The 26719-nt window shown below is 42.5% G+C and overlaps 1 protein-coding gene across 1 annotated transcript in view; it reads right to left on the bottom strand.

Annotated features, from left to right (window-relative positions):
• gig (TSC complex subunit tuberin) overlaps positions 1-26719 on the bottom strand; it is a 686003-nt gene that overhangs the window by 386373 nt on the left and 272911 nt on the right. Inside the window, exon 15 of the mRNA XM_080266862.1 lies at positions 20121-20233. Coding sequence (XP_080122988.1) covers positions 20121-20233 — 113 coding nt within the window. The remainder of the gene's footprint in view (positions 1-20120; positions 20234-26719) is intronic.

Genomic DNA, 26719 nt, shown 5'->3' with positions numbered 1-26719 from the left:
ATCTGGGACAACACACTCATAAATAATCCTATTTATCAGGTCAGTGACTAAACTCACCCCTATATCGCCTGAGGCCTTCAACATTTCGGCAGTCAACCCAGACACAGCTGCTGCCTTCCCCACCCTCATCCTGCCTATTGCCTCACTCACAATAGCAGTATCAATCAAAGGCCAAGGGCCAGACACTGGATCTGCTGGCTCCAAACCTTCCCTGTCCCAGTCAAACTCCTCATTCAACAACTGGTTATAATGCTCTCTCCATGCATCTTTAATATCTTCACTGTTCACCACTACCCTTCCTTCATCATTCTTCACACACTGCTCACCTATGATATCCCGATTATCCCTCTTCACCTGACCTGCCACCCTAAATATATTTTTCCTTTCCCCATGATTTAGGTTATCAAGTAATTGTCTCTGTGACTCAGACTTTGCCCTGTATACCCCTCTGCTAGCCCTACGCTTGGCAGTCAAATATTCCTCTTTGCTACCACCCTTCTTCCATTCCCGGAAAAGCCTTCTTTTCTCCTTAATTGCAGCTTCTACACCCTCATCCCACCACCAAGTTACTTTATGTCTTGGTGGTCCTCTTGTCCAGCCGCATGTTACATCAGTAACTCTCAAGAAATTGTTCTTGAGGGCTCTGTACTGTTCATCAACGCCTCTGTCTACAGCTCCCTGTTCAGCCACCACTCTCCTCAACTCGCTATAGAAGGCATCCCTTACTACTTGGTTTTTCAGCTTCCATATTTTCCTCCTAGGTACATAAGTCCTCTTTTTCATCACTTGTTCTTTAAGCACCATATCACAAATCAATAGTTTGCGCTGCTGCACACACTCCTCACTTCCTATAACTTTAACATCCCTCACTAACCTCCTATCGGCCCTCCTAACCAGAAAATAATCTATCTGACTGCTATTTCCCCCAGACTCATACGTAATTAACCTACTGTCTCTTTTCCTAAAATATGTGTTGCACACAATCATGTCCGTTGCCTCCCCAAACTCGAGTATCCTTTCCCCTTCTGCATTCCTTAGACCATACGCACATCCCCCATGCACTCCTTCATAACCTTGTGCTGCTTCACCTACATGACCCTTTAAGTCCCCTCCCAAAATCACTATCTCATCATCCCGCATACCACCCACTACACGTATTAAATCATCCCAAAATCTATCTTTCCCTGATTCATCCAATCCTGCTTGCCTTTGCTAACAAATACCTTAACTGGGGTGAGGAGCAATGGTTGTCAGTGTTGTGGTCTGATGAGGCAACGTTTAGTGTAACCTGTAACAGAGGAGCACGGGTGTACCGGCGTAAAGGTAGTGACCCACGGTACGTGGAAAGCATAGTTAAACATCCTGATTCACTCATGGTATGGGGTTATTTTCTGGTAAAGGTTTGGGGAAGCTTGTTGTGCTTCCCAAGAACTGCAGAGTGAATCAGGACTTTTATCTGGAGCTTCTTTGTGATCATTTACCTGAGTCCTTTGAGTTAACAGGTGCACGAGTATTTCAGCAGGACGGTGCACCCGCTCATAAAGCCAAATCGGTCACAAATTGGTTTTGTGACTGCGAGGTATGATTCATGAAAGACTGGCCAGGAAATAGCCCAGACCTCAGCCCAATTGAAAACCTCTGGTACCTCGTAAAGAAGAATCTCCAAGGGAAGGACGTGAGCTCTCTGCCTAAGCTGGAAGCCACCTTTCGTGACTCCTGGGACAAAGTACCCCTCCAGCACCTCAGAAACCTCGCCCTTTCACTTCCAAGATGTCTCAGGTCTGTGAAGAAGCTTAAAGGATACCTTACAAAGCACATAAGGTAAATAAAATGCATTATTTATATGTTTTTTCAGTGTTGAAAGGTTTGTTTCGTAGGAGAGATGCAGGGCGCTGGATACTTCTGACAAGCGCTGTAGTTATCGTACTGTTGCAACCTGCTAGAGCCGCTAAAAAATAAACATTGCATGCACTCCAACTAAACCCTAAATTCCTTCTGTAAACACTAATAAAATAAACTTTCACTTAACATGCAAAAGGATAAACAGACTTTTAAATCACTTTTGCTCTTTATTGTTAAAATTACTGTTGTGCTTGGTGGTTACTGTACCGCAGCAGCCTAGTGACCATGGCCCTGACTCTGCTCACTCCAATCTCTCGTCCCTAGTCTTCTTTTCGTCCCTCACATCATAAGACACGCAAATGAACTTCATTCTCGATGCGATGGGCCTCTGTTTCCTAATCTTCCCAACCATCATATAGGTCCTCCTCAAGCTGAACAGGGGTCATTCCGATATCATCCTCTTCATCTGACAAGGCATTCAAAATGGCTTGTCTTTGTACCTCAAATCTTTCTTGTTGCAGATTTAAAAATCATATGATCAGTGTCTGGAGCCTTGCATTTATTTTGTCATTCAGGTTCTTGGTGAAGATTTTCGTCAGATCTCGGAAATACGCTAGGGCTTGGTCTCTACAGTTAAAATGGAGAGAGGTTATTTTGTCTTGAACTTCGGACAGTACGGCTAGGATTTCAGACAAATCCTTCACTGTTGGCTCATTTGGTTTCTTTCTTCTTCCTTATATTCTTGCACTTCCTCTTCCTCTTCCTCATCTTGGTTCAGCATCTCTTCAGCTGTTTCTTCTCGATCTTCACTTCCCACCAAGTCCACGATTTCTTTGTCAGACGCACACGAGAGTCCCGGCACAGTTCTGATAACGTCAGCAGTCTCACGTGCCACCACCTGCAGTTCCTGCCTGGCTGCCTCGCCCACCTGTTTCAAATGTGGAAGCAGGGGGGCCCAAGTGTGTGCAATGGTGGCTTGATTGATCTGGCCCCAAGCTTCACAGAACAAATCCACTGCATGCTTTTTCTTAAAAGACTTCCAAAAGGCCTTGACGGCCATTTCCTCTTGATCCTCTTCCTCTTTACTTTCTTCTTGATTGTGTTCACTGTTGCTAGAATCAGCCTCTTGGATCTCCTTCAGTTCTCGAAAATTTATCAGTCTTCTCCCCGTTTGCTGTGGAGCTTGCCATGGAAGAAGAGTTTAGTGTTAGCAATTAACTCTTGATCTGAAGGTTGAATTTTGGCGGTAGTGTTGGGAGGCATAAAAACAACTTGTATGCTAAGGTGGCGGTCTACCATGAAGCAAGTGTACCCAGGTGCATTATCCAGGAACAACAATATTTTCCAGTCAGTATTTTTCTTCTTGCAATACACACAAATCTGGGGTACAAAAATCTCGTCTAATCACTTAATAGAAAGGCCCGAAGTCATATATCCAGTGGTGTTTGAGTACCACACACAGTTGGGGAGTTTGTTCATATCACAGTAGCAGTAGGAAAATGGTTTGGCATATTTATAGACAATAACAGGTTTCATTTTGAAGTCCCCTGAAGCATTGCAGCAAAGCAGGACACTGAAGTGATCCTTGGCCATTTAGGTTCCAGCAGCCTGACGAAGGTTTTTGCGGGCATAGGTGGACTTGAGTGATTTCTTCCAGTACACCCCAGTCTCGTCACAATTAAAAACTTGATCTGGGGTGTACCATTCTTCCTCCATAATAGCCTTAGCAATTTAGGAAAATTCTTGTGCAGCTGTAGTGTCTGCAGATGCAACCTCATCCTGGTAGAAAGTCAGCTTTACCCCACAGCGTTTTTTAAACCTGTGTAGCCACCCACGTGACGCATTGAAAGGAGCAGAATTTTGGATATTTTTTTTTGCACATAGTCCCTGGTACACTGCTATTGCCCTTGCACGAATTTCTGGTCCATCAACACTTTCTCCTTTTCTTAATCGCCTTGCTAACCACTTCATTACATAATGTTCAGTCACCACTTGGAGTCTGTTTTTTTTGGTAGTGTCGTGCATGGCCCATCTAGGTCCACCTGCACCTCCCATAAAATACTTTGTTGTGGTTTTTATTGCAGCCTTTATCTCATCCTTTTTCTTTCCTGTTTCTTACACATGATTCAGGCACATTCAACAGTTTAACAATTTCACATGTCTTTGCACCGTCTTCAGTCATCTGGATTATCTTTTTCTTTTCCTCCACGCTGTATTGTTTCTTTGGCTTGCCACACATGTATTCTCTGGCCTTTTTTATCACTTTTACACTACCTGCACTTCCTGTTATTTTCCCTGGGCCACCGCCACCACTTGGGCCAGCCCCCGAAGTAGAAGCCATGATAATGGAACACTCAGTAGCCAGACTATAAATGGAAGGTCACAAAAAACTTTAACCGGCGAGACTGCGACGAGTTGAATGAATGCGCGGCGTGTGGATATGCAATGGGTCAATGAACTGAGTGAGGATAGACTTGCACTCACTGTCAGTGTTACCAGGGTCTGACCAGGTCTGATGTTGACAACTCTGCCCACCCACTCGCTACGTGTTAAATGCTTAGCGGATTTACGCTAACCATGCAGCATTAATCGCTATAAGATAGTTTCTTTCCTATCGTTATCCGTGGATTTGCTAATGAAAAAAATGCTATCTGAGGGGCTCTACTGTATGGAAACAATCAGACATAAATTGAGTCAGGTGTGTTTACGATGTGGATAGTTTCTCTGTTGGGAAAAAGAAAAAAAAAGTTAATGATGGAGCTGTAAAATTCATGTTTTTGCCTTGGGTGCAATGTGAAGGGGGGGGGGGGAAGAAAGTTTGTGCCTGACTTTTGTTACGAACGGACGGTCTTTGGTGGAGAAAATTCAGCTCTTACAGTATGTGAAGATCATTATGTGAGGTCAGTTCTTTTGAATTACTGTATACTGTACTGTTATACAAATTATACTGCTTGGCTGACTTGTTTATTATTCACGGGCCGAACAGGGTAGTACTCCCGAGGGGAATGGGAATGTTGGTGATAGGGAGAGCTGGAGCTCCTGTTTCACTAGCTATCTAACCATCCCCCTTTGCTGACCTTTTCAGTGTGACAGTAACATGGAGAGTAGACCAGCATACTCTCCCAAACATTTCCTCTAACTATCTATGCACTACACCACATGCACTTTACATTTCACACAATGTATCCCACTACGTTACAGGGGTTGGCGCCAGCAAGGGCATGCGGCCAGAAAACTTTGCCCCCACTACCTAGTGGCGGACTTCTGGGGGGAGGCGTGGTGGGGGTTCCGCCAGCATAGATCATGGGTCCAGGGCGAGAAGGGGCTCGGGCCTGTGCTAGAGGGTACAGGGCATTGCGGTTCCCAGGCTGCCGCTTCCACCCAATAGAGAGGGGCCCGAACCTGGGAGTAGCGCCCCAGGAGGCTGCCCTATCAGTGGGTGTATAATGGCGGGATAGTTGCAGTGCCAAGACGCGCTTGGAGGGTGTCCCTGCAGCTGTCCTGGCAGGGTGCCCCGAGGCCACTACCACAGCCACCACAGCCACTGGTAAGCTGGTGGGCTAGGGGTCCCAGATCCATTGCCTGGACCTGGGATTGTGCAGTGAGTGGGACCTGTGCTGTGTCTGTCCCCATTTATTAATACTGAAGATGACAAAACAAAAAAGGTTTCAAAGCAAGCCTGAGGACAATAAATCACCCATGGGGATGAGGGTGGGTTCATGGAATGTGGGAAGTTTGAGGGGAAGAGCAGGGGAAGTCGTTGAGGCATTCAGTAGGAGGTGGGTGGATGTGGCGTGTTTGCAGGAAGTCCGGTACAGGGGTGGATCAGCCAGAAAGATTGTTGGGAAGGACTGTTGCTATAAGTAGTTTTGGCAGGGGGGAACAGACAGATATGGAGGTGTTGGTGTAATGGTTGTGGAGAAATGGGTGGAATATGTTATGAATGTTTTGAGAGTAAGCGATAGGATATTGGTAGTGAAAATTCTGTTGGGAAGAAAGATAGCTGTGATTATATCGGCATATGCTCCACAGGCAGGATTGGATGAATCAGAGAAAGATAGATTTTGGGATGATTTAATACTTGTAGTGGGTGGTATGCGGGATGATGAGATAGTGATTTTGGGAGGGGACTTAAATGGTCATGTAGGTGAAGCAGCACAAGGTTATGGAGTGCAAGGGGGATGTGCATATGGTCTAAGGAATGCAGAAGGGGAAAGGATACTCGAGTTAGGGGAGGCAACGGACATGAGTGTGTGCAACACATATTTTAGGAAAAGAGACAGTAGATTAATTACGTATGAGTCTGGGGGAAATAGCAGTCAGATAGATTATTTTCTGGTTAGGAGGGCTGATAGGAGGTTAGTGAGGGATGTTAAAGTTATAGGAAGTGAGGAGTGTGTGCAGCAGCACAAACTATTGATTTGTGATATGGTGCTTAAAGAACAAGTGATGAAAAAGAGGACTTATGTACCTAGGAGGAAAATATGGAAGCTGAAAAACCAAGTAGTAAGGGATGCCTTCTATAGCGAGTTGAGGAGAGTGGTGACTGAACAGGGAGCTGTAGACAGAGGCGTTGATGAACAGTACAGAGCCCTCAAGAACAATTTCTTGAGAGTTACTGATGTAACATGCGGCTGGACAAGAGGACCACCAAGACATAAAGTAACTTGGTGGTGGGATGAGGGTGTAGAAGCTGCAATTAAGGAGAAAAGAAGGTTTTTCCGGGAATGGAAGAAGGGTGGTAGCAAAGAGGAATATTTGACTGCCAAGCGTAGGGCTAGCAGAGAGGTATACAGGGCAAAGTCTGAGTCACAGAGACAATTACTTGATAACCTAAATCATGGGGAAAGGAAAAATATATTTAGGGTGGCAGGTCAGGTGAAGAGGGATAATCGGGATATCATAGGTGAGCAGTGTGTGAAGAATGATGAAAGAAGGGTAGTGGTGAACAGTGAGGATATTAAAGATGCATGGAGAGAGCATTATAACCGGTTGTTGAATGAGGAGTTTGACTGGGACGGGGGAGGTTTGGAGCCAGCAGATCCAGTGTCTGGCCCTTGGCCTTTGATTGATACTGCTACTGTGAGTGAGGCAATAGGCAGGATGAGGGTGGGGAAGGCAGCAGCTGTGTCTGGGCTGACTGCCGAAATGTTGAAGGCCTCAGGCGATATAGGGGTGAGTTTAGTCACTGACCTGATAAATAGGATTATTTATGAGTGTGTTGTCCCAGATGATTGGCTGAAGAGTGTAATTGTAAGTGTGTATAAAGGGAAGGGTGATGCCCTGGAAAGAGGAAATTATAGAGGTATAAAGCTTTTAGATCAGATAATGAAGGTAATGGAGAGAGTTTTAGAAGGTATGATTAGAGAAAGAGTGAATATTGATGAGATGCAGTTTGGGTTCATGCCAGGTAGGGGGACCACTGATGCCATATTCATTGTTCGACAGCTTCAGGAAAAATATATTGGTCGGAGAAGGGATCTTTATTTTGTTTTTGTTGATTTGGAAAAGGCCTTTGACAGAGTCCCTAGAGAGGTGGTGAAGTGGGCAATGAGAAAGCTTGGCTTGGAGGAGTGGCTGGTTAGGGTGGTTATGGCCATGTATGTGGGTGCTCACACCCAGGTGAGAGTGAATGGAGATTTGAGTGATGAATTTTCCGTGAATGTTGGTGTGCATCAGAGGTCAGTCATGAGTCCCATGTTGTTTATCATGGTACTTGAAGCCCTTTCACGTGACTTTAGAAACGGACTCCCGTGAGAGTTGTTGTATGCTGATGATTTGGTGTTGATTGCAGAGAATGAAAGGGAGGCGGAGGAAAGGTTTAGGAAGTGGAGAGATGGTATGGGGCAAAAGGGTTTAAGGGTAAATGCAGATAAAACAAAAGTGATGATATCTAGGGTTGGTGGCGGTACTGTCAAAGACGAGGGACAGTGGCCATGTGCAGTTTGCCACAAGGGCGTGGGAAGTAATTCCATCTTGTGCGGTGTGTGTGATAAATGGGTGCATAAGAGATGTAGTGGTATCAGAGGTAGACTGCGAGATAATGCTGATTTTATGTGTACGGCGTGCCGGGGTGAGCAGGTGGAGATTGTCAGACGTGAAAGGATTGAACTTGCTGGTGAATCTCTTGAGTGTGTGGAAGAGTTTTGTTATTTGGGAGACATGTTGTGTGCTGGAGGTGGGGCTGGACCTAGCTCTGTGGCTAGGGTGAGAAGTGGTTGGAAGAAGTTCAGGGAGCTCTTGCCTCTCCTAACATTGAGACGGCTCTCCCTACGTGCTAGGGGTCTTTGTATGCAGCGTGTGTTAGGAGTGTAATGCTGTATGGCAGTGATACCTGGGCAGTGAAGGAGGAAGATATTCGCCGGCTCAGACGTACAGAAATGACAATGATTAGGTGGATGTGCAGTGCGTCTGCGTCAAAGGCCTGGAGGGGCTGGGTTTACAATGGAAGAGTTGAGAGGTAGGATGGGACTGGAGTGTATTGATGTTGTGATGAAGAGAGGTAGATTGAAGTGGTTTGGAAATGTGGAGAGGATGGGGGATGATAATTGGGTGAGGAAGGTGAGAAGTGTTAATATTGGGGGTGGGGTTATCAGGGGTACACCGAGAAAGACGTGGGACGAGGTCATCAAGTGTGACCTTAGGGTTAAGGGACTGAACAGGGAGGCTGCAATGGATCGTGCAGTGTGGAAAGCCACCATTAGGTGACCAAGGCCGACACATGCAAGCATGTTGGAGCCTTTAAAAACGAAAACGAAAACGAAAACTAAGCCTACGAAGTCGCTGGTAATCAGTGAGAAGAGGCTTTCTCACAGGCCTGTGACTTGTGTAACCAAGTTCATGGACCTTTCGAGACAACCAAGTTCATGGACCCTTCGAGACACTGTGCGCACAGAAACCTCACCAATCACTTCCTGGTTGCTCTTCTTTATTTTCCTTGCACTCACACGAGGATTAGACTCCATTGCGCGTTTTAAAACGTTATCAGACCTCGGGGAAGTTTTCCTAGGCCTACCAGACCGCCGTTTCTTTGTGGGAACGTCACCACTGTTTTCCACTTGAAAACACGAGCACCACCTACGCACTGTCGATTGAGCCACACCAACCAATTCACTAATTTCCTTTGTTTGGTGGCCTGCCTCCTTTAAAGCAATGATCTGGGATATGATTTCACTCGATAGTTCACGGGTAGGTGCCATAACAAAGTGGCGAAAGCCAAAACACTGTGGGACACTCGGTAAAAAGTGGCGTAAAAAGAGAGGGAGACGAGGCGGAGTTCCTCTCTCTCAGGCAGCCCGTATGCAACTAAGGCGGGAACCAACCCACGCATAGGAAGGCCTCAGGGTACCATGACGTCATGGTAGCGCCGCAAACTTCTGGTTCAATTTTTACTACCAAAAACAGGTGATTTTTTTTTTGGCCATAAGTATTGCGCGCCCGGCCATAGGCGCTCGATACTTCCGATGAGCACTGTATATTTATCCAATAACAAGCACTCAAAACGAATTAAATGTAAGTTTGTTAATCTTCTCTGAATATGTAATATGCGTTTATCTTATTACTGAAGAAGTATGATGTGATATTCATGGTTAATGGAGGAAATTAGGGGTATAGCTAAAGGAGTCCAGGACTGTATTAATTTTTTCAGGTTAGAAGTTTGCCCCTCAGATGGCGATTTCATGGATAGCGGCCATTTTGGTGGACTAATAAGGTTGCTATCCAAGGGACCCCACTGTATAAGCTCCCAAACCATGTGCCACTCGTCCAACAGTTTTACATTATCCTTTGAAATAAATGCTTTTCTTGTGTTCATAGCACTTTCAGAGTGCTTAGACATAACTAAACTTAGTTTGGAACCACGTGCTCAGTTCTGAGAGGAAATGAGGAGCAAGGAAATAAGCAAATAAATGCTTCTCATCAAAGCGACCACCCACACAAGAACACAACACTGAGGCAGGGAGTGGCAGGTGGCATGGGACATGGGCCACATGGGACAGGTCGGGTCGCGGAAGCCAATCAGCGACTGACAAAAGCATAACACAAGAGTTGTAAGGGAAAGCAGTCATCTGGAAATCCATCACCTAAACGTATCCACTTCCCACATAGTTTCTCTCAAGCAATTAAGTGAAATTACCGTGCTACTAACCCTGGAATATTTGCGTTGTCAGCATCACGTGCCTACTAGCGATGTCCAGAATCCCGGACAAACTTTGGGGGTAGAAATATACATATAGGAATGGTAGAGTTTATTTTTAAAAATTTTCACTTAAATTAGATGCTAATCTTAACTCTAGGAACTATGAACTAAATGTATTTAACTAAAACAACAATAAAAAAAAAAAAGTGTAAAAATGACAAACAATGCTACATCCTTATAATCTTTTCACCACTGCCAGCCACAGTGTTGCCTGATGGTGATGACTTGTGCCACACATGAAGTCCAGGGGCTGGATTCACTAACAGGGTCGTAATTTCAGGTGCCTGAGCAAGATCTGGCACCTCAGATTACGCACTCCTGTGGCGCCGTATCTCTCACCAGAGTTTGGTATTCACTAATATTTTTTATGGCGCCGTACCCCAGTCATAAGTTGTACGTGCCTTAAATCGGCCGTCATCAGCTGATTTCTGCTCAGCCAATGACAGAAAATCTTACAAGTGAGGCTTTGCCATGATCAACCAATCACAGAGCAAACCCTCATATCAGCTGTTTGTCTCCCTAATGTAAACACAAGCGCAGAGGGGAGAGCATGCACAACACACAAAACACAGTCCTCAACCCAACAGAAGGAAGTGACATCAGCAACTAACTCGACATAAGTTCTTTTAGCGAAATATATAGTGGAAATAAAAACCCCAAATCCAACAAAACAAAACGAGAAACGTCCTAACCTATCAAGTGACGAACTCTCAGTGGTATTTCTTTACTAGCCGTTTCTTTAGCGCGCAATCTTACCATAACCAGTGGATTTGTGCTATCATATAGCGTATGCCTGTATGTGTTTTTTATTGTGTGCAAATGAATATTACCGAATCTTGGTCAACATACTGAAAGGAGGATTTCGTTTCCCATCTTCCTAACTGGATGCTGGGTTAGGTTAGGTTAGGTTAGGTTAGGCTGGGTTGGGTTGGGTTAGGTTAGGTTAGGTTAGATTAAATTATTAGGTACAGTTAAGCTACGTTAGGTTAGGTTTAGTTAAACACTTAGAGTAGGCCGTTTCCTTCCACAATTACTAATATTTCCTATCATATTGTCATAGTCATATTATGGTTATTATTCATTTGCGCATCAAATGAGGCCTCAAAACACTCAGATGGAAAAAAAAAAAAAAAAAAAATGAAACGACAATAAAGGAAATATTTACCCTCTTAGTTTTCATTACTGAAGTCTCCAAAACAAAAAAATTTGTTTTTCCTCACTAGACACATACATTACAAAGAAAGCAAAGATGCTAGCATGGGAAACTATTACCTATAAGGTGAATAGTGTTAGCAGAGTGAAAAGGGAGAGCAATGAAGTGAGGAAGAAATTTCGTGATTTCACATCACGAGTTAAGGGGAAGGCAGCAAAGGCAATGAGGCTGGCAAAGAAAACTTTAGGTATTTAAACAAAAAATCATATTTCTGTTGTTGGTTACATAGTGCCTGTGAGGAAGTAAGCTGTTTGTTCTAACCTACCATATCAAACAAACCAAACCCATTCATGAGGCATTACTGGTAGAGGTAGGGTTTGATTATAAACTTTGGTTAGCTTGATCATAAAAGTCTAAAACTAAGAAGTCATTTCATTTTTTGGGGGGGAGGAAGGTGGATTATGTTTTTGGCATTAATGACTAAGAATCATTTGGTACTGTAAGCAATTACCTTAGAAAAACTTCCTATATCCCAAAGGATAAAATTGATCCCATAAATCAGTAATAATTTTGCATTGGTCTAATGTTGAGCATTCATATTGTTAAAGAAGTCATTCCTTTTGATTTTCCTTGTTACCTTATACAGTATACTGATGCATGAAATGGTTTGTATCGCATAGGCTTTGTTTAGGTATTGTTTGTTAGGTTTATTTAACACCTTAATTCCACTGCCATGTCTGAAATAAAGTTATTGTCTTTATATAAGTTTAATCACCTTAGTATATCAAACCGTCATTGTTTAGCACATCCATTATCAACCCATGAACTGCCAAAAGTCTGATTTCATGTCGTGGAAACCAATAATACCGTTGCAAATGCTCATCAGGCCCATGGAGAGGGTCTAATGGGTCTCTGATCAATCTCTCTCGACGTAAATGTCGGTGAGCTAAATACATAGCCACAAGCTCCATCACTGTACAGTAAACATCAGCAGCTGACTGCCCAAGCGGCCACAGTGGAGGCTTTCCTGGCGGCATGTTTATTTTTGACACATTCATATTACCTTAAAAGGAAATAAGTATTGCCAGAGTTCTTAGCAGCACTAAAAACGATTATGGCACATCTTTGATCTTTCTGTCTGTTCAATTTCTTCTTTTACAACGTTGATTACAAGTGAAGAGGGACAAAGGCAAACGATAGGCCGAGAGGTTGCATACTTGATAAACACACTGACTCCGGGTTGTGATGTAGATTAAGGTATGTCCCCCAAGCGCTTAACTTAAGGCGCCAGATCTTGGTGCAAGATGGCGGCATCCATGCTTAGTGACTGACTGATTCTGTCTCAGCACCGTATCTTTAGGCACCGTTAGGAGATCCGGCACCTTAAATGCTTAGTGAATCCAGCCCCAAACGTCCACCGATATGCTCCAGCCTCCCCTAGACAAAATTCGACATTTTACAGTATATGTTTTGTAGGCACACTCACAAGGTCCCATTTTAATAGCATTGTATGGAATACCAGACAATTGGCTCCAGCAGATGAGAAAAAAACGGAAGCAACACGAACACACCTCACACACACAGGACAGAGTACAAACTGAAATGTCATGGCAGCTGAGCGCCGTAGGCCTTGGAGCGTCTCCTCCACAACGCAAAGTAGGCCTAAATTTGGAATCCTGGATGACACTACTGAACTAGGGTTAAGTAATTATGGGAGAAATTAAATGCCCGTGTTACTGTAAGATCGTTGCTTCTTTTTGTCTTAAATCACGACTCTACTGTAGTTGGTTAGGTATAACCCCATCATTAGGCAAGGTATCGTATATTGGGGTACTTTTAACATGTGATGTGAAGCGTTTACCAGCCTTGGGTTTCCCCCAAAACCAAGTCCAAAACCTACACCCAAATGAGCCCAAAAATAAGTTTAAAGCCAATCTAAATGGCCTAACAGCTGTCAAGGAAGCCTACACCTAACACCCGTAAAAAACTCACTAAAACCAACAAATAAAATCTGAAAATCGTCAAATATAAGTCTGGAAAAAATCAAGCTTGGTGAACTGTACCCCAAAATGACAATGTTAACCCCACCTAGGGCTAAAACACATTAATCTAAGTCTAAAAACAGTTTATAAATCAACTTAAACACACAATTTTAGTCTAAAATATCATCAAAACTGGTAAAATAATCAAAACCCATTGTTTTATTGGGGTTTGGCCATCGTTAGGCGGGGTATGGTGGTATTTCTGTCAGGACTCCATATTATACTGTAATTACAAATCATAATAGACAGATAGATAAATAGACAGACAGATAAAAGCAGCAAGTCAGATGATGAGAAGGTATTGTGTCTGCGAGAATCGAGCAATGCTAAACATGCTTACACACTCTAGCTCAAGGAATGCTTTATAGGCACACAACAGCGCCTAGTGACCATACACACACATACAGGCTTCTAGAACATTCCAACAACAGTGTAACACATGTGACACGACCCCTGCTACACCAGAATTTAGGAAGCAGAGCTCAGAAGGAGGCTAGCTATAGAACCGATAGGCAGTAGGGAGAAGAGCCTAGCAACATGGGCGAAAGGGTGGAAGAGAGAGAGAGAGAGAGAGAGAGAGAGAGAGAGAGAGAGAGAGAGAGAGCGAGACAGGAGGTAGCTCGCGGGACTCTACTTATACTTCACTCGTGTGTGAGAGACTTTGTTAATATTTCCAAGACAAATAAAAATAGTCCCATACTCATCTTTACCTCTCCTGTCATTGCATGACAAAAGGGAATCAAGATTATCTACTTACAAAACTACTCAAGTATAACAACCGTTCGTCCATGAGTCTAATATATGTATAACTAATCTACAAAAATTCACTACAAGTTTCTTACAAAGTTATTGTAAGATATGGCGGCAGTGAACGTACGAACCTCGTCTACAAATCAACAGTGAATTCCTACAAAATACAAGCCCAAGAGTGTACAATTGATTCTGCATTATCAAGAGTGAAAACAAAAAATACCTCTTACAACCAACAACTCACAACCAGCTCAAAACTTCACTACAAGAACTTACAAAGTTACAGTAAGATTTCTACCCCCATCGTTAAGCCAGGGTATCGCATCTAGAGGTATCGTATATCGAAGTATTAATGTACCTACCAATTCTTCTGCAGACTCAGAACCTTCCTCTTCTGTTTCTCAGGTGGTGGTGGGACCATCACCACACACACGAGAATACAGCAGAGCAGAGTCACAACCTGAAGAAGGTAAGGAACCACAACAAATGCAACCTCAATCACAGTCATTGTTGTAAGCGCTACCACTGGCGAGGGGCAGAAAGGTGGGAACTAAGGTGCGGGCTTCTGTTTGCCGGCAAGCAGTACAGCGCTGCCATATCGTACCAAACAGTTGTTTTTGAGCACAGAGGAAGCAACAAGTGGCAAAATGACATCCATCAATCCATCATCCAATCCTACATTGCCCCATGAGGAGCATAGGAGCCCGGGGTTAGGCAGTAGGTCCCGACATTTAAGATGACAAAATGACATCTACATATTAAGGTTCATTTCTGTTTGCCCAGGCAAGGGTTAGTACGTGACGGCAACAGAAGATGACCAGTAGATCACCACCTCAGGCAATGTATGACTAATGCTGTCCGCCAGGCGACTCACACCATTTGGTAGGGAAGCAGACAGGTGTGTGGTGGAGAGATTCCGCACTTATCCCAGAAAGGGGACTCCAGCCATTTGGTGTACAGGCGGTTTTACCGTACATTTACTCGTGGCTTGCAGTCTGTGTTACACACATGATGGTCACTGGTACCCCTCAGGCAGGAACAACGCTCACCTTGTCCGTTCAAAAACAACCATAGAATTTTCTCAGAGATATGCTCAATGTGTTTTCCAAACAAAATTACATATGTTATCTTTACCTAAACCAACTAAACTTAACCTATCCCATTAGCACTGCCTGGCTAAGGTGGCTGACTGTGGTATTGAAACAAATACCCATACTGAATGGAAGTGTATATTATTGTACAGTATTGTACTGTACATACACACATACAGTACGGTACTGTGTATGGTACAGTACTATCATATGCACTGGTACAGAAATTACTGTACTGATACTGTAGTCATATCATGAGAAGGAATCTGTGTGTGTGTGTGTGTGTGTGTGTGTGTGTGTGTGTGTGTATTTACCTATTTGTATTTACTTATTTGTAGTATACAGGAATTGAGCAATGCTCATGTTGTCCTGTCTCCATATCCACATTTATCAAGTCTACCTTTACACACATGAATGTTTTTCTCATGCACCACCTCTTTGTCTAAGTCATTCCAAATATTAAAGTATTTACCTAATATACCTAATTGTGATATACACGGAATGTACTATGCTTGTGGGTTTCCATCGCTGTTTCTCAATAAGTCAAATTTAGCTTTAAACTCGTTTAAGTTTTTAGACTGGACGATCTCTTTGTCCAGGCTATTCCATAAGTCTATACTTCTGTAAGGAAAGCTATATTTCTTGATATCCTTCAAGCAGCTTGACTTTTTCAATTTCATTCCATGTCCTCTTGTTGCTCTCTTATCCCATACAAACAGATCTTCTTTGTCAATTTTATCTACTCCCACCATGGTCCTGAACACTGCAATCATGTCTCCCCTCTTTCTCCTTTCCTCTAAGGAAGGCAAAATCCAGTTTTTCCAGCCTCTCTCTGTATGACAGGTCTGTCAGACTGGGGACCATCTTGGTTGCTCTTCTTTGTATTCTCTCGATCTTGTTTATATCTTTCTTTTTGTGTGGGGAACCACACTAACGCTGCATATTCTAACCTGGGGTGGATCATAGCCACTGTCAATTTTTTCATCATCTCCTCATCCATATAATGAAATGCTACTCTTGTGTTAGTCAAGAGTTTATAAGTCTCTCCAACTATCTTGTTAATGTGCTTTTCTGGTGACAAACTATCTTGGACCAGCACTCCCAAATTTTTCTCTTCTCTCCTTTTTGTGATTAATTCATTACCCAACAAATAATTCAGTGATGGCCTCCTGGTACTTTTACCCATTTCCAATATTTTACATTTCTTTACATTAAATTTCATTTCCCACGTCCGGCTCCAATTGTGTATCCGATCCAAATCCTCCTGCAGTGTTTTACAATCCTCCTCAACCTCTACCTTCCTCAAGATCTTTACATCATCAGCAAACAGACTTGCATAACTGTTCACTCCATCTACCATATCATTTACGTAAATCAGGAACATTACTGGCGCCAACACTGAGCCTTGAGGGACTCCACTTGTTATTTCCCTCCATCCAGACATCCTATCCTTTATTACTGTCCTCATTTGTCTGTCTCTCAAAAAGTCTCTCATCCATTCCACAAGTTTCCCCTTTAGTCCTCCTATATATTCTAGTTTCCACATTAGTCTCTTATGAAGTACCTTGTCAAAGGCCTTTTCTAAGTCTAAGTACACACAATCCACCCAACCATCTCTCTCCTGTACCAAATCAATCGCTCTTGAGTAAAAGCTCAACAAGTTAGAAACACATGACCTTCCACTTCTGAATCCAAACTGACATTCAGCCAAAATATTCATCTCTTCCAGATATTTTATCCATCTGTCTTTCAGGATTCTCTCACACAATTTTGCGACCATGCTGGTTAGAGACACTGGTCTATAATTCAAGGGTTCTTCCCTGTTTCCTCCCTTGTAAATTGGTACCACATTTGCCCTCTTCCATTCTTGTGGCACTTTCCCCTCTTCCAGTGAGCATACGATTAAACTGTGAATTTTATCTGCCAGTTGTTCTCTGCATTCCTTCAGTACCCAATTAGAAATTCCATCAGGTCCTGGGGCTTTCCTTACATCTTGAGTTTCCAGTAATTTATACACTTCCTGTACCTCCACTTTTATATCTTTCATCACCGGAACATTTCTAATCACTCCCTCCCCTTCCACAAGCTCCTTTTCTTTAGTGAAAACTGACTGGAAACGTTTGTTCATTATTTCTGCTTGCATTGCTGCATCCTTAAAGACCTCTCCTTCTACTTTCAGTTTGGTGATTCCTTCCTTTTGTTTCAGTTTGCCATTAACAAATCTACAAAACAGTTTGGGTTCATCCTTGCATTTGTCTTTTATACCTTTTTCAAAATTCCTTTCTTCTTCTCTACGTATTCTTGTGTATTCATTTCTTGTTCTTTTATATTCTTCCTTTGTTCTGTCGTTACTTCTCTTTCTCCAATTGTTCCACGCCTTATCTCTCTCTTTTTTTGCTATCATACACCTTATATTAAACCACTCCTTTTTTCTGTTTCCTTTCCCTCTTACTCTTGGTACAAATTTTTCCACTCCCAAATTATAAAGGTCTAGAAAGATATCCCCCTTCCTCTGTATCTCTCTTGTTTCTCTGAATTTTCTCCAATCCGCATTTTCAAAAAAGTTTCTCAATCCTGTAAAATTTGCTTTCCCAAAGTTGTATCTTCCCTGTCTATGAAGCTCGTCTCTTGGCTCGACGTTCCCTATTACCATCTGGAACTCAATGACCACATGATCACTTTTTCCTAAAGGACAAAGATATTTCAATGATTCTATTACATCGGGTTCTTTGGTGAACAGTAAATCTAACCTTGCTGGTGTGTCCTCACCTCGAAACTGTGTCTCTTCTTTGACCCATTGCGTCATCACATTATTCATTATTATATTTAATAACATAGTGCCCCACGAATCCTCGCCGCCTCCCGAGTACCATTCCTCCCAGTTCACCTCTTTACAGTTAAAGTCACCCACCAAAATTATATTATTGCTTTTCTCAATTATTTTTTGCAAATAGCTAGCTCTAGCTAGCTAGCTAGTGTGTGTGTGTGTGTGTGTGTGTGTGTGTGTGTGTGTGTGTGTGTGTGCGCAACTTTCGACCTTCGGTAGAGAGGGGGGACGGGCTCTGTCACTGAACATGTACTCGTTTCTTGTGCTCTGTCTTACACGCACAGTGGCCACAGGTATCCCTCAGACAGGAACCACGCTCGCCTCATCCATGCAAAAATAACCATAGGATTTTCTTGAAAATATGCTCAATGTGTTTTGAAGGCAAAATTACATGGGTTACCTTTACTTGACCTTACCAAACCAAACTGACTGTGGTACTGAAACAAATCATTCATTCATTGCCAGACACCATGTATCCCAAACGGGGTGGCCAAGGGCTTAGAGTTAATTGTTTTACAGGGAGGGGCACTAATCCTCCACCAACCCCACTTGACGTAGGGATGCCAACAGCATCTGGTGTTCCCAGGCGGTCACCCATCCAAGTACTAACCAGACCCAACGTTGCTTCCCATACCAAATAGAAGTGTAACATACAGTACTGTACATACACACATACAGTACTGTACTGTATACAGTACTATCATAGGCACTGGCACAGAAATCATATTGTGGGATTGAATCTCTCTCTTTCTGTGTGTGTGTGTGTGTGTGTCCCAGCGGCTGCGCGACTTTCGACCTTCAGTAGAGAGGCGGACCAGCGCTGTCACTGAACATGTACTTGTGGCTTGTGGTCTCTGCTTGATGGTGGTGGCAGATGGGCAAGACTTAGCCTGGTGGCCACATGAAGTTCGACGTTTGGTGGAGAGGTGGACATGCACTGTCACCGACATTGTACTCGTGGCTTGTGGTCTCTGCTCAATGGTGGTGGCAGATGGGAAAGACTTAGCCTGGTGGCCATACGAAGTTCGACGTTTGGTGGAGAGGTGGACATGCACTGTCACCGAACATGTACTCGTGGCTTGTGGTTTGTGTTACAATCTCATTGGCAGTTAGGAAAGAATTAGCCAGGTGGCCGCGTGATACTGGACATCAGATGGAAATGTGTACGGATGTTTTGACACTGCTTGCGGGTTACAGTTGCACTGCTGGGGTGCTGGAGGTTCACTAGGAGTGATCGGTCGAGCGCGCGACCCTGACCATTCAGTACAGGGGCAGACGGACATTTTAGCTATGGTTGTGGGTTACGGACTACTTCCCGCTCACGGCTCAAGCCCAGCTGCCACGATGCCAAATGTTTGGATGTGTCGGCTGGTCGGCTTAAGTTCTCAGGTGCTTTTACGTCCGGATAATAGAAAGTAAATTTGGATAATGGTTTGATTGAGCCAAGGTCCAGATACTGAACACATCTGGATAATTGAGGGATCATTGTATATGTACATATTTTTTATAACATACTGTATATATATTATCCAGTAGTCCCTCATTTATCCAGACGCTGGACCTTGGTTCTGTTACATCATTATCCAAATAATTATCTTTACTTGTATAATGTTATTAATCTGAATAGTCACAAAAAGAGTCATCATAACTTGAGGGTTTACTCTGGTCTGTAAATATCATTCAACTAGAAGATAACCTGAAGGTATATGTTCCAAGGATGACTTTGTCTTCAAGTATGGGTGTGACAGGAAGAAAAGGAAATTAATAAATCTATCTATTACCAGACATCTAAATCCCGTAAGGGTGGCCACAAACAAACTGCCTCCATGTCGCCCTGTCCCCCACCATTTCACTGCCCTGCTCCAAGCTTACACCCCCTTCCCCTTCTCTCATATACCTCTCCACTCCATCCCTCCATCTCATCTAAATGATGCAGTATAAACACCGGAAATGCTGAGTGTGCCATTCTAGCAGTACAAGAAATAGCCCAGCGAAGTGGATGAGTAGTGTTGCACATGGTCCACCCTGTATACATGAGTGTGCAGTATACATATACTGTATATATATTACACACACACACACACACACACACACACACACACACACACACACACACACACACACACACACACACACACACACACACACACACAATTTTTACAGAAGTGGAAAACCTGCCATGGTATATTAAGAATATATTGGATTCTGTCATGTTCACCTCTTAGCATGTGGAGCACACGAGGAAAAGGTGTAGCGGGCCATCAAGTCAATGCAGGTGTCACGCAGGTCATTATGGAACTGTACCATATCCATATCAGCCTTACCTCGTGTCTGAGAATGAAAAACACAAACTAAGTTTGGTCACCTGATTTTTCTAACATGTTGGGTTTGGTCACTGGATATTTCTAACATAGTTTGGGTTTGGTTGCTGCACTTTTCTAAGTATAAATGGAAATATATTTAGAGGTTTATTGCTTAATGCTTTATTCATCAGCAGGTTTACTACCTTGATGTTCCATTTACAAAGAACATAGTTTTCCTCACCAAAGAATAGATCTTAGCTTTAAGGTAATGTAATACAGCTCTTTATTGTTGCTTTGAACTTACAAGATAAGATACACTAATAACAGCATATTTACATTCCCACACACCCTTAAAAACTTTTTCCCATTTAACCCATCCTGTCCAGGACATCTTCTCGCGAACCCTTCCCATATCCGGGCATTCCTGAGAGAAATTGTGAAAATCGTCTATTTTTAAACCACCATATCTCAGTTAATACTTAACCAAAAATAAAAACCATAGGTATCAAAATACTCACCAATCCTTTGACTTCAAGTTGATTGCATCAGATGGTCCAGGAAGTGTGCTAGGGTGAATGAGTGAGTGGGGAAAGGGGGCAATTTTTGTTGTTTTTTTGCCGGTCTCCTTAAGCGCGGCAGAGGTTCGTGACACAACTAAGGCTTACACTAGCCCTCCACAATAATAACTCTTTGACAACACTTCCAGAAGACCAAAATCCATCAGAAACAATATTTAAGTGAAAATTTTTCCATAATCGGTTGTACTTGCTGCTGGGAGGCCAGTAATAATAGCAATGACCTTGAGGCCTGCTGCCTGCTCATCTCACCATCACCCCGCCATACAGACAGACAGACAGATTCTCGCTCTCTCTCTCTCACACACACACACACACACACACAGATCTGTCGTACAGAGAGAGGCTGGAAAAGCTGGATTTGCCTTCCTTAGAGGAAAGGAGAAAGAGGGACGACATGATTGCACTGTTCAGGACCATGATGGGAGTAGATAAAATTGACAGAGAAGATCTGTTTGTATGGAATAAGAGCGTGACATGAGGACATGGAATGAAATTGAAGAAGCCAAGCTGGTTGAAGGATATCAAGAAATATAGTTTTCCTTATAGATGTATAGACCTGTGGAACAGCCTGGACAGAGAGATTGTCCAGTCTAAAAACTTAAATGCGTTTACAGCTAAATTTGACTTATTAAGAAGCAGAGACAGGACCCCATGAGCACAGTGCATTTCCTGTATATCACAATTAGGTAAATACACACACACACACACACACACACACAGCTGAGGCATCAGAGAGACAACACGTCAAATCACCTCTCTCACAGCTGGCCTCTCTTGGCTACATATAACAATAACTAAATAGCATCTTTATATGAGTCAAGCTCCGCACAGGGTTAATTAAATGGCGTTCTAAAATAACAGAGCAAGGTTAAGAAAAAACGTTCCCCAAATAACAGAACACAGCCAAATTGTGCAGGAATGTGCTGATCAAGTCCCAGCTGTTTTGGCTATGGTACCACAGGTGACTAAAATGTATAATTGTCGGTAAAAACTTTTATCTTTTTCTCAGTATTAACACATGAGGACCACCAAATTCAGTGATGCAAATATGGAAGGAACTGGGAAGAGGGAAAGGGGTAGAAAACAGGATGATTTCTACCAGGAATTGGTTGAAATGGAAATATTCAACAAATTAGTAGAATGGGTAAACAGATTGGAAAGGGCATTTAAGAGTGAAATGGATGAAATTAAGAAGCAATTGCATATGTAGAAGGAGGAAAATGAAAAATTAGTAAAGGAATTAAACAAGAAAGACACAACAACAGATGAGTTGTCAGTTGAGGTGGGTTCACTTGAAGATTGGTGAAATGGCAAGTAGAGTTGTCAACCATGAGAGTATTATGGAGTTCAGAAATGATACAATCAGGTATGCAAGTAGTTTGATACACCAATATGGTGACATTGAAGAGAAGATAACCCAGGTGAATGATGTGATGCAAATTACAAAGATGATGTGGATACTATGTATGATGAAATGGTGAAAGTAGGGAAGGACTTAGAAACATGAGTCGAAGAAAAAAGCATTAGAAAAGAATTGAAAAAGATAATCCAAAACAACCCAAAATTAGTCAAAGACTCAGCAGATATCAATAAATCTATAGTAATCACTGATACAGGGGAGGAAGAAATAAAAAAAACAAGATTTCAAGAGACAAAATGGAGATGGCAAATAAAATGAGCATACTGAAGACAAGGCCCCTGAAAGTAACCTTCCAGAGTGTGAATACTGTGGAGACAATACTAAAAAATGCGAACAAACTTATGGAAAAAGAGGAATTTAAAAAAGTATAGATAAAAAGATGCCTAACTCAAGAGGAATTAAGAATACTAAAAGAGAAAAGGGAGGAGGCAAAAACAAAGAAAAAGGAAAGATCAGAGGAAGAGAAGAGTACTTTTTTTTTACAAAGATATTAGATTGCAGATAAGAAAGTGGAACATAACCAACAGGGAACAAAAAGGAGGAGGGTAGAAGACTCAAGTTATGGCAAGTATGTAAACAAGATGGTTAGGCTGATGTACTCAAATATAGATGGAATGGTGTCAAATTATTAGAGATAAAAGACTACATCAAAGAAAAGGAACCTCGAATTATTTGCCTAACTGAAACAAAATTAACCTTACGGCTATCCAACGATTGTGGTAAGTGGTGGCGACCATCATCCACTCATTTGATGTAGTGCTGCCTACTTATTCCTTAGCCTTTATCATTCTTTTTCTGTGCCTGCCCTCCTCTCTTCCTATTTCTCCCATCTTTCCTGTCACTCCTTATTGCTTTTCTTTCCTTTACAGGTGGCTTTACACTGAGGGACAAGCCAAATGGTTTTCTGTAAGCCAAGAAACCATTTACAACGCTGAGTGGTAACCATTTAACCAAACCATACGTGCTCCCTACGTGTCAACAAGTGGGTTGCTGCAGGGTTAGCGCCCCTCCCCATAAAACAAATAACTTAAAGTCAAATGTCCACCCCTTGCGGGATTGTGGCATCTGGCAATAGATAGACAGATATCCAACGATACCCTAAACTTAGAGGACTACAATATATGGAAAAGAGACAGAAATTTAAGAAAGGGAGGATGTATTATAATCTTAACAAAGAAAAATCTACAAGTCAAAGAAATAAAACTAGACATACCCTCAAAAGTAGAACTGATTGCTTTGGAAAGTAACACCTCTGAAGGGAAATTCTATCTATCTATTGCCAGACGCCTCAATCCCGTTCAGGGTGGCCACAAACAAATCGCCTCCACGTTGCCCTGTCCCCCACCATTTCACTGCCCCGCTCCCAACTCACACCCCCCTCTCTCATATACCTCTCCACCCTATCCCTCCTTCTCATCCTCGGCCTCTCCCTCCCTCTTCCCCCCTCCACCTCACTCACATACACTCTCTTCGTCAGTCTGTCACCCTCCATCCTCTCCACATGGCCAAACCACCTCAGTGTATTCCTGCAAAAGCTTCCTATCACATCCACATCCACACCATAACGCTCCTATATATCCTCATTTGTCAGCCTGTCTCTCCATGTAACTCCACAGGCTCCTCTTAAATAACTCATTTCCAGGTGAATGTAGGGAAGAGTAAAGTGATGGTCTTTGAGAGAGGTGAAGTAAGTGAATGTACAGCGAGGTTGGATGGTGAGGAATTGGAAAATGTGAGTACGTTTAAGTACTTGGGTAGTGTGATGAGTAAGGATGGAGGTTTGGAGGGTGAAGTGCTTGAAAGAGTACAGCAGGGAAGAAAGGTTGCTGGTTCTTTGAAAGCAGTGATAAGAAACAGGGAAGTGAGCATGGAAGTGAAAAAGTTACTACATGACAGTATTGTGATACCAACTCTAACGTACGGAAGTGAAGCTTGGACGTTGTTGGAAGGACACAAGTCAAGAGTGACAGCAGTGGAAATGAGTTATTTAAGAGGAGCCTGTGGAGTCACATGGAGAGCCAGGCTGACGAATGAGGATATAAAGGAGCGTTGTGGTGTGGATGTGGATGTGATAGGAAGCATTACGAGGAACACACTGAGGTGGTTTGGCCATGTGGAGAGGATGGAGGGTGAAAGACTGACGAAGAGAGTGTATGTGAGTGAGGTGGAGGGGGAAAGAGGGAGGGGGAGGCCGAGGATGAGATGGAGAGATGGGGTGGAGAGGTATATGAGAGAGGGGGGTGTGAGTTGGGAGCAGGGGAGTGAAATGGCGGGGGACAGGGTGACTTGGAGGCGATTTGTTTGTGGCCACCCCAAACGGGATTGAGGCGTCTGGCAATAGATAGATAGATAGACAGACAATGCTCTCACTCTTGACTTGTGTCCTTCCAGCAACGTCCAAGCTTCACTTCCTTTCGTTAGAGTTGGTATCACAATACTGTCATGTAGTAACTTTTTCAATTCCATGCTCACTTCCCTGTTTCTTATCACAGCTTTCAAGGAACCAGCAACCATTCTTCCCTGCTGTACCCTTTCAAGCACTTCACCCTCCAAAACTCCATCCTTACTCATCACAACACCCAAGTACTTACGCGTACTTACATTTTCCAATTCCTCACCATTCAACCTCGCTGTACATTCACTGACTTCACCTCTCTCAAAGACCATCACTTTACTCTTCCCTACATTCACCTTTAGATTCTGTTTCTTACACACACTCCCAAACTCACCCACCAAGCCCTGCAGCTCTCCTTTGTCTTCACTCAACAACACAATATCATCTGCACACAACAGTACAAGGAGTTTCCAAACACTACCCTCTCTCACCAGGGCCACTCCAACATCCACTACCCTACCTTGTACCTCTTTTATTACCCCATCCATGTACAGACTGAACAACTATGGAGACATGACACATCCCTGTTTCAACCCAACCTTCAAAGAGAAAAATTCACTCAGTTCACCATCCACACGCACTGCAGCCTTACCACCATCACATACTCTTCACAGCATTCAACAACTTCCCATCTACTCCATATATTCTTAATACTTTCCACAATCCTTGTCTATCCACCCTGTCACATGCTTTCTCCGAATTCATGAAAGCCGGATACAACTTCTTTCCCTTCTTTAGAAACTTTTCCACTAAAGATCTAAGAATGAATATCTAATTTACACAACCTCTTCCCTTCCTAAAGCCTCCCTGCTCTTCTCCAACTAATTCCTCTGTTCTTTCTCAAACTGTCAATAAGTATCCTACCATACACTTTTCCTATTATACTATGAAGACAAATGCCCCTGTGATTACCACACACTTAATTGTGACAGATTTATAGATGCCACCTAAAACAAATACTTGGGAAAGATGCAAATATGAAGACTTAGCAGAAAGTACAATTCAAAGTTTAAGAACATTATTATGAAGAATGGTAGAGAAATGTGAAAGAATTATATTAACTGGAGACTTCAATTCAAATATAAATTGGAATACTTTAGACGTAAAAAGACATGAAAGCTGTTGGGATCAAAAGCTCTTAGATCTTGTGCAAGAGTTTTTCCTAACACATCATGTAAAGGAAAACACCAGAAAAAGAGAACTTGATGATCCATCAGTACTAGATCTTATATTTACCAGGCAAGAAAATGAAATTGATAATATAATGTATCACCCCCCTTTCGGCAAAAGCAACCACGCAGTACTAAACTGTAACTTCAGGATTCCGTATGACGATACCGGCAATGAGAGTTACAAAAGGAGTCTAAATACAAAAAGGGCAACTATCATGACCTGAAGAAGTACTTCTTAGAAATAGATTGGGAAAAAGAATTTAGAGGACAAGATTTAAATATTCTATATACAAAATCCTGTGATCTTTATGAAATAGGATTCCAAAATTACATCCCACAACACAAAGGAACAGAAATGAAAATAAAAAAATGGTTTAATACAGAATAGAAAAAATCAAAAGAAAAAAAAGAGACTTGCTGTGGAATAGATACAGAAGACACAATAGTGAGAGGCCACGTAACAACTATACACAGGCAAGAAACGATTATACAAAGATAAGGAGGGAGGCTCAAAGACAGTTTGAGAAGGACATTATAAATAAAAGTAGTGATCAACATAAGCTTTTTTTTAGTTACCTCCGAAGCAAAACCAAAGTTAAAGATAAAATACAGTCTATTACAGATGAGGGGATCATCTATACGTAAGAGAAAGATATTTGTGAAGCACTATATAAAAACTTCCATTCAGTTTCTACAAAAGAAAGAAATTTTGAGAGAGATGATATGGAACATGCATCCCCACAATATATCAGAAAAAAATGTGCAGAAAGAGTAATGTAAATTAGACAAGGGAAAAGCAAATGGTCCTGACGGAATTTCAGGTTGGGTGCTACATGATTGTGCAGAGGAGTTAAGCAGATCATTGTACTTAATATTCAAGGAATCCTTAGGTCAAGGTAAACTACCTGATATTTGGAGGAATGCAAACATTGTTCCTCAATTCAAGAAA

This window comes from Coenobita brevimanus, chromosome 22 (genome assembly GCF_032717465.1).
Source record: "Coenobita brevimanus isolate Jiangsu-jjx chromosome 22, ASM3271746v2, whole genome shotgun sequence".
Taxonomy (NCBI): domain Eukaryota; kingdom Metazoa; phylum Arthropoda; class Malacostraca; order Decapoda; family Coenobitidae; genus Coenobita; species Coenobita brevimanus.
This window is presented reverse-complemented; position numbering and strand designations above follow the sequence as displayed.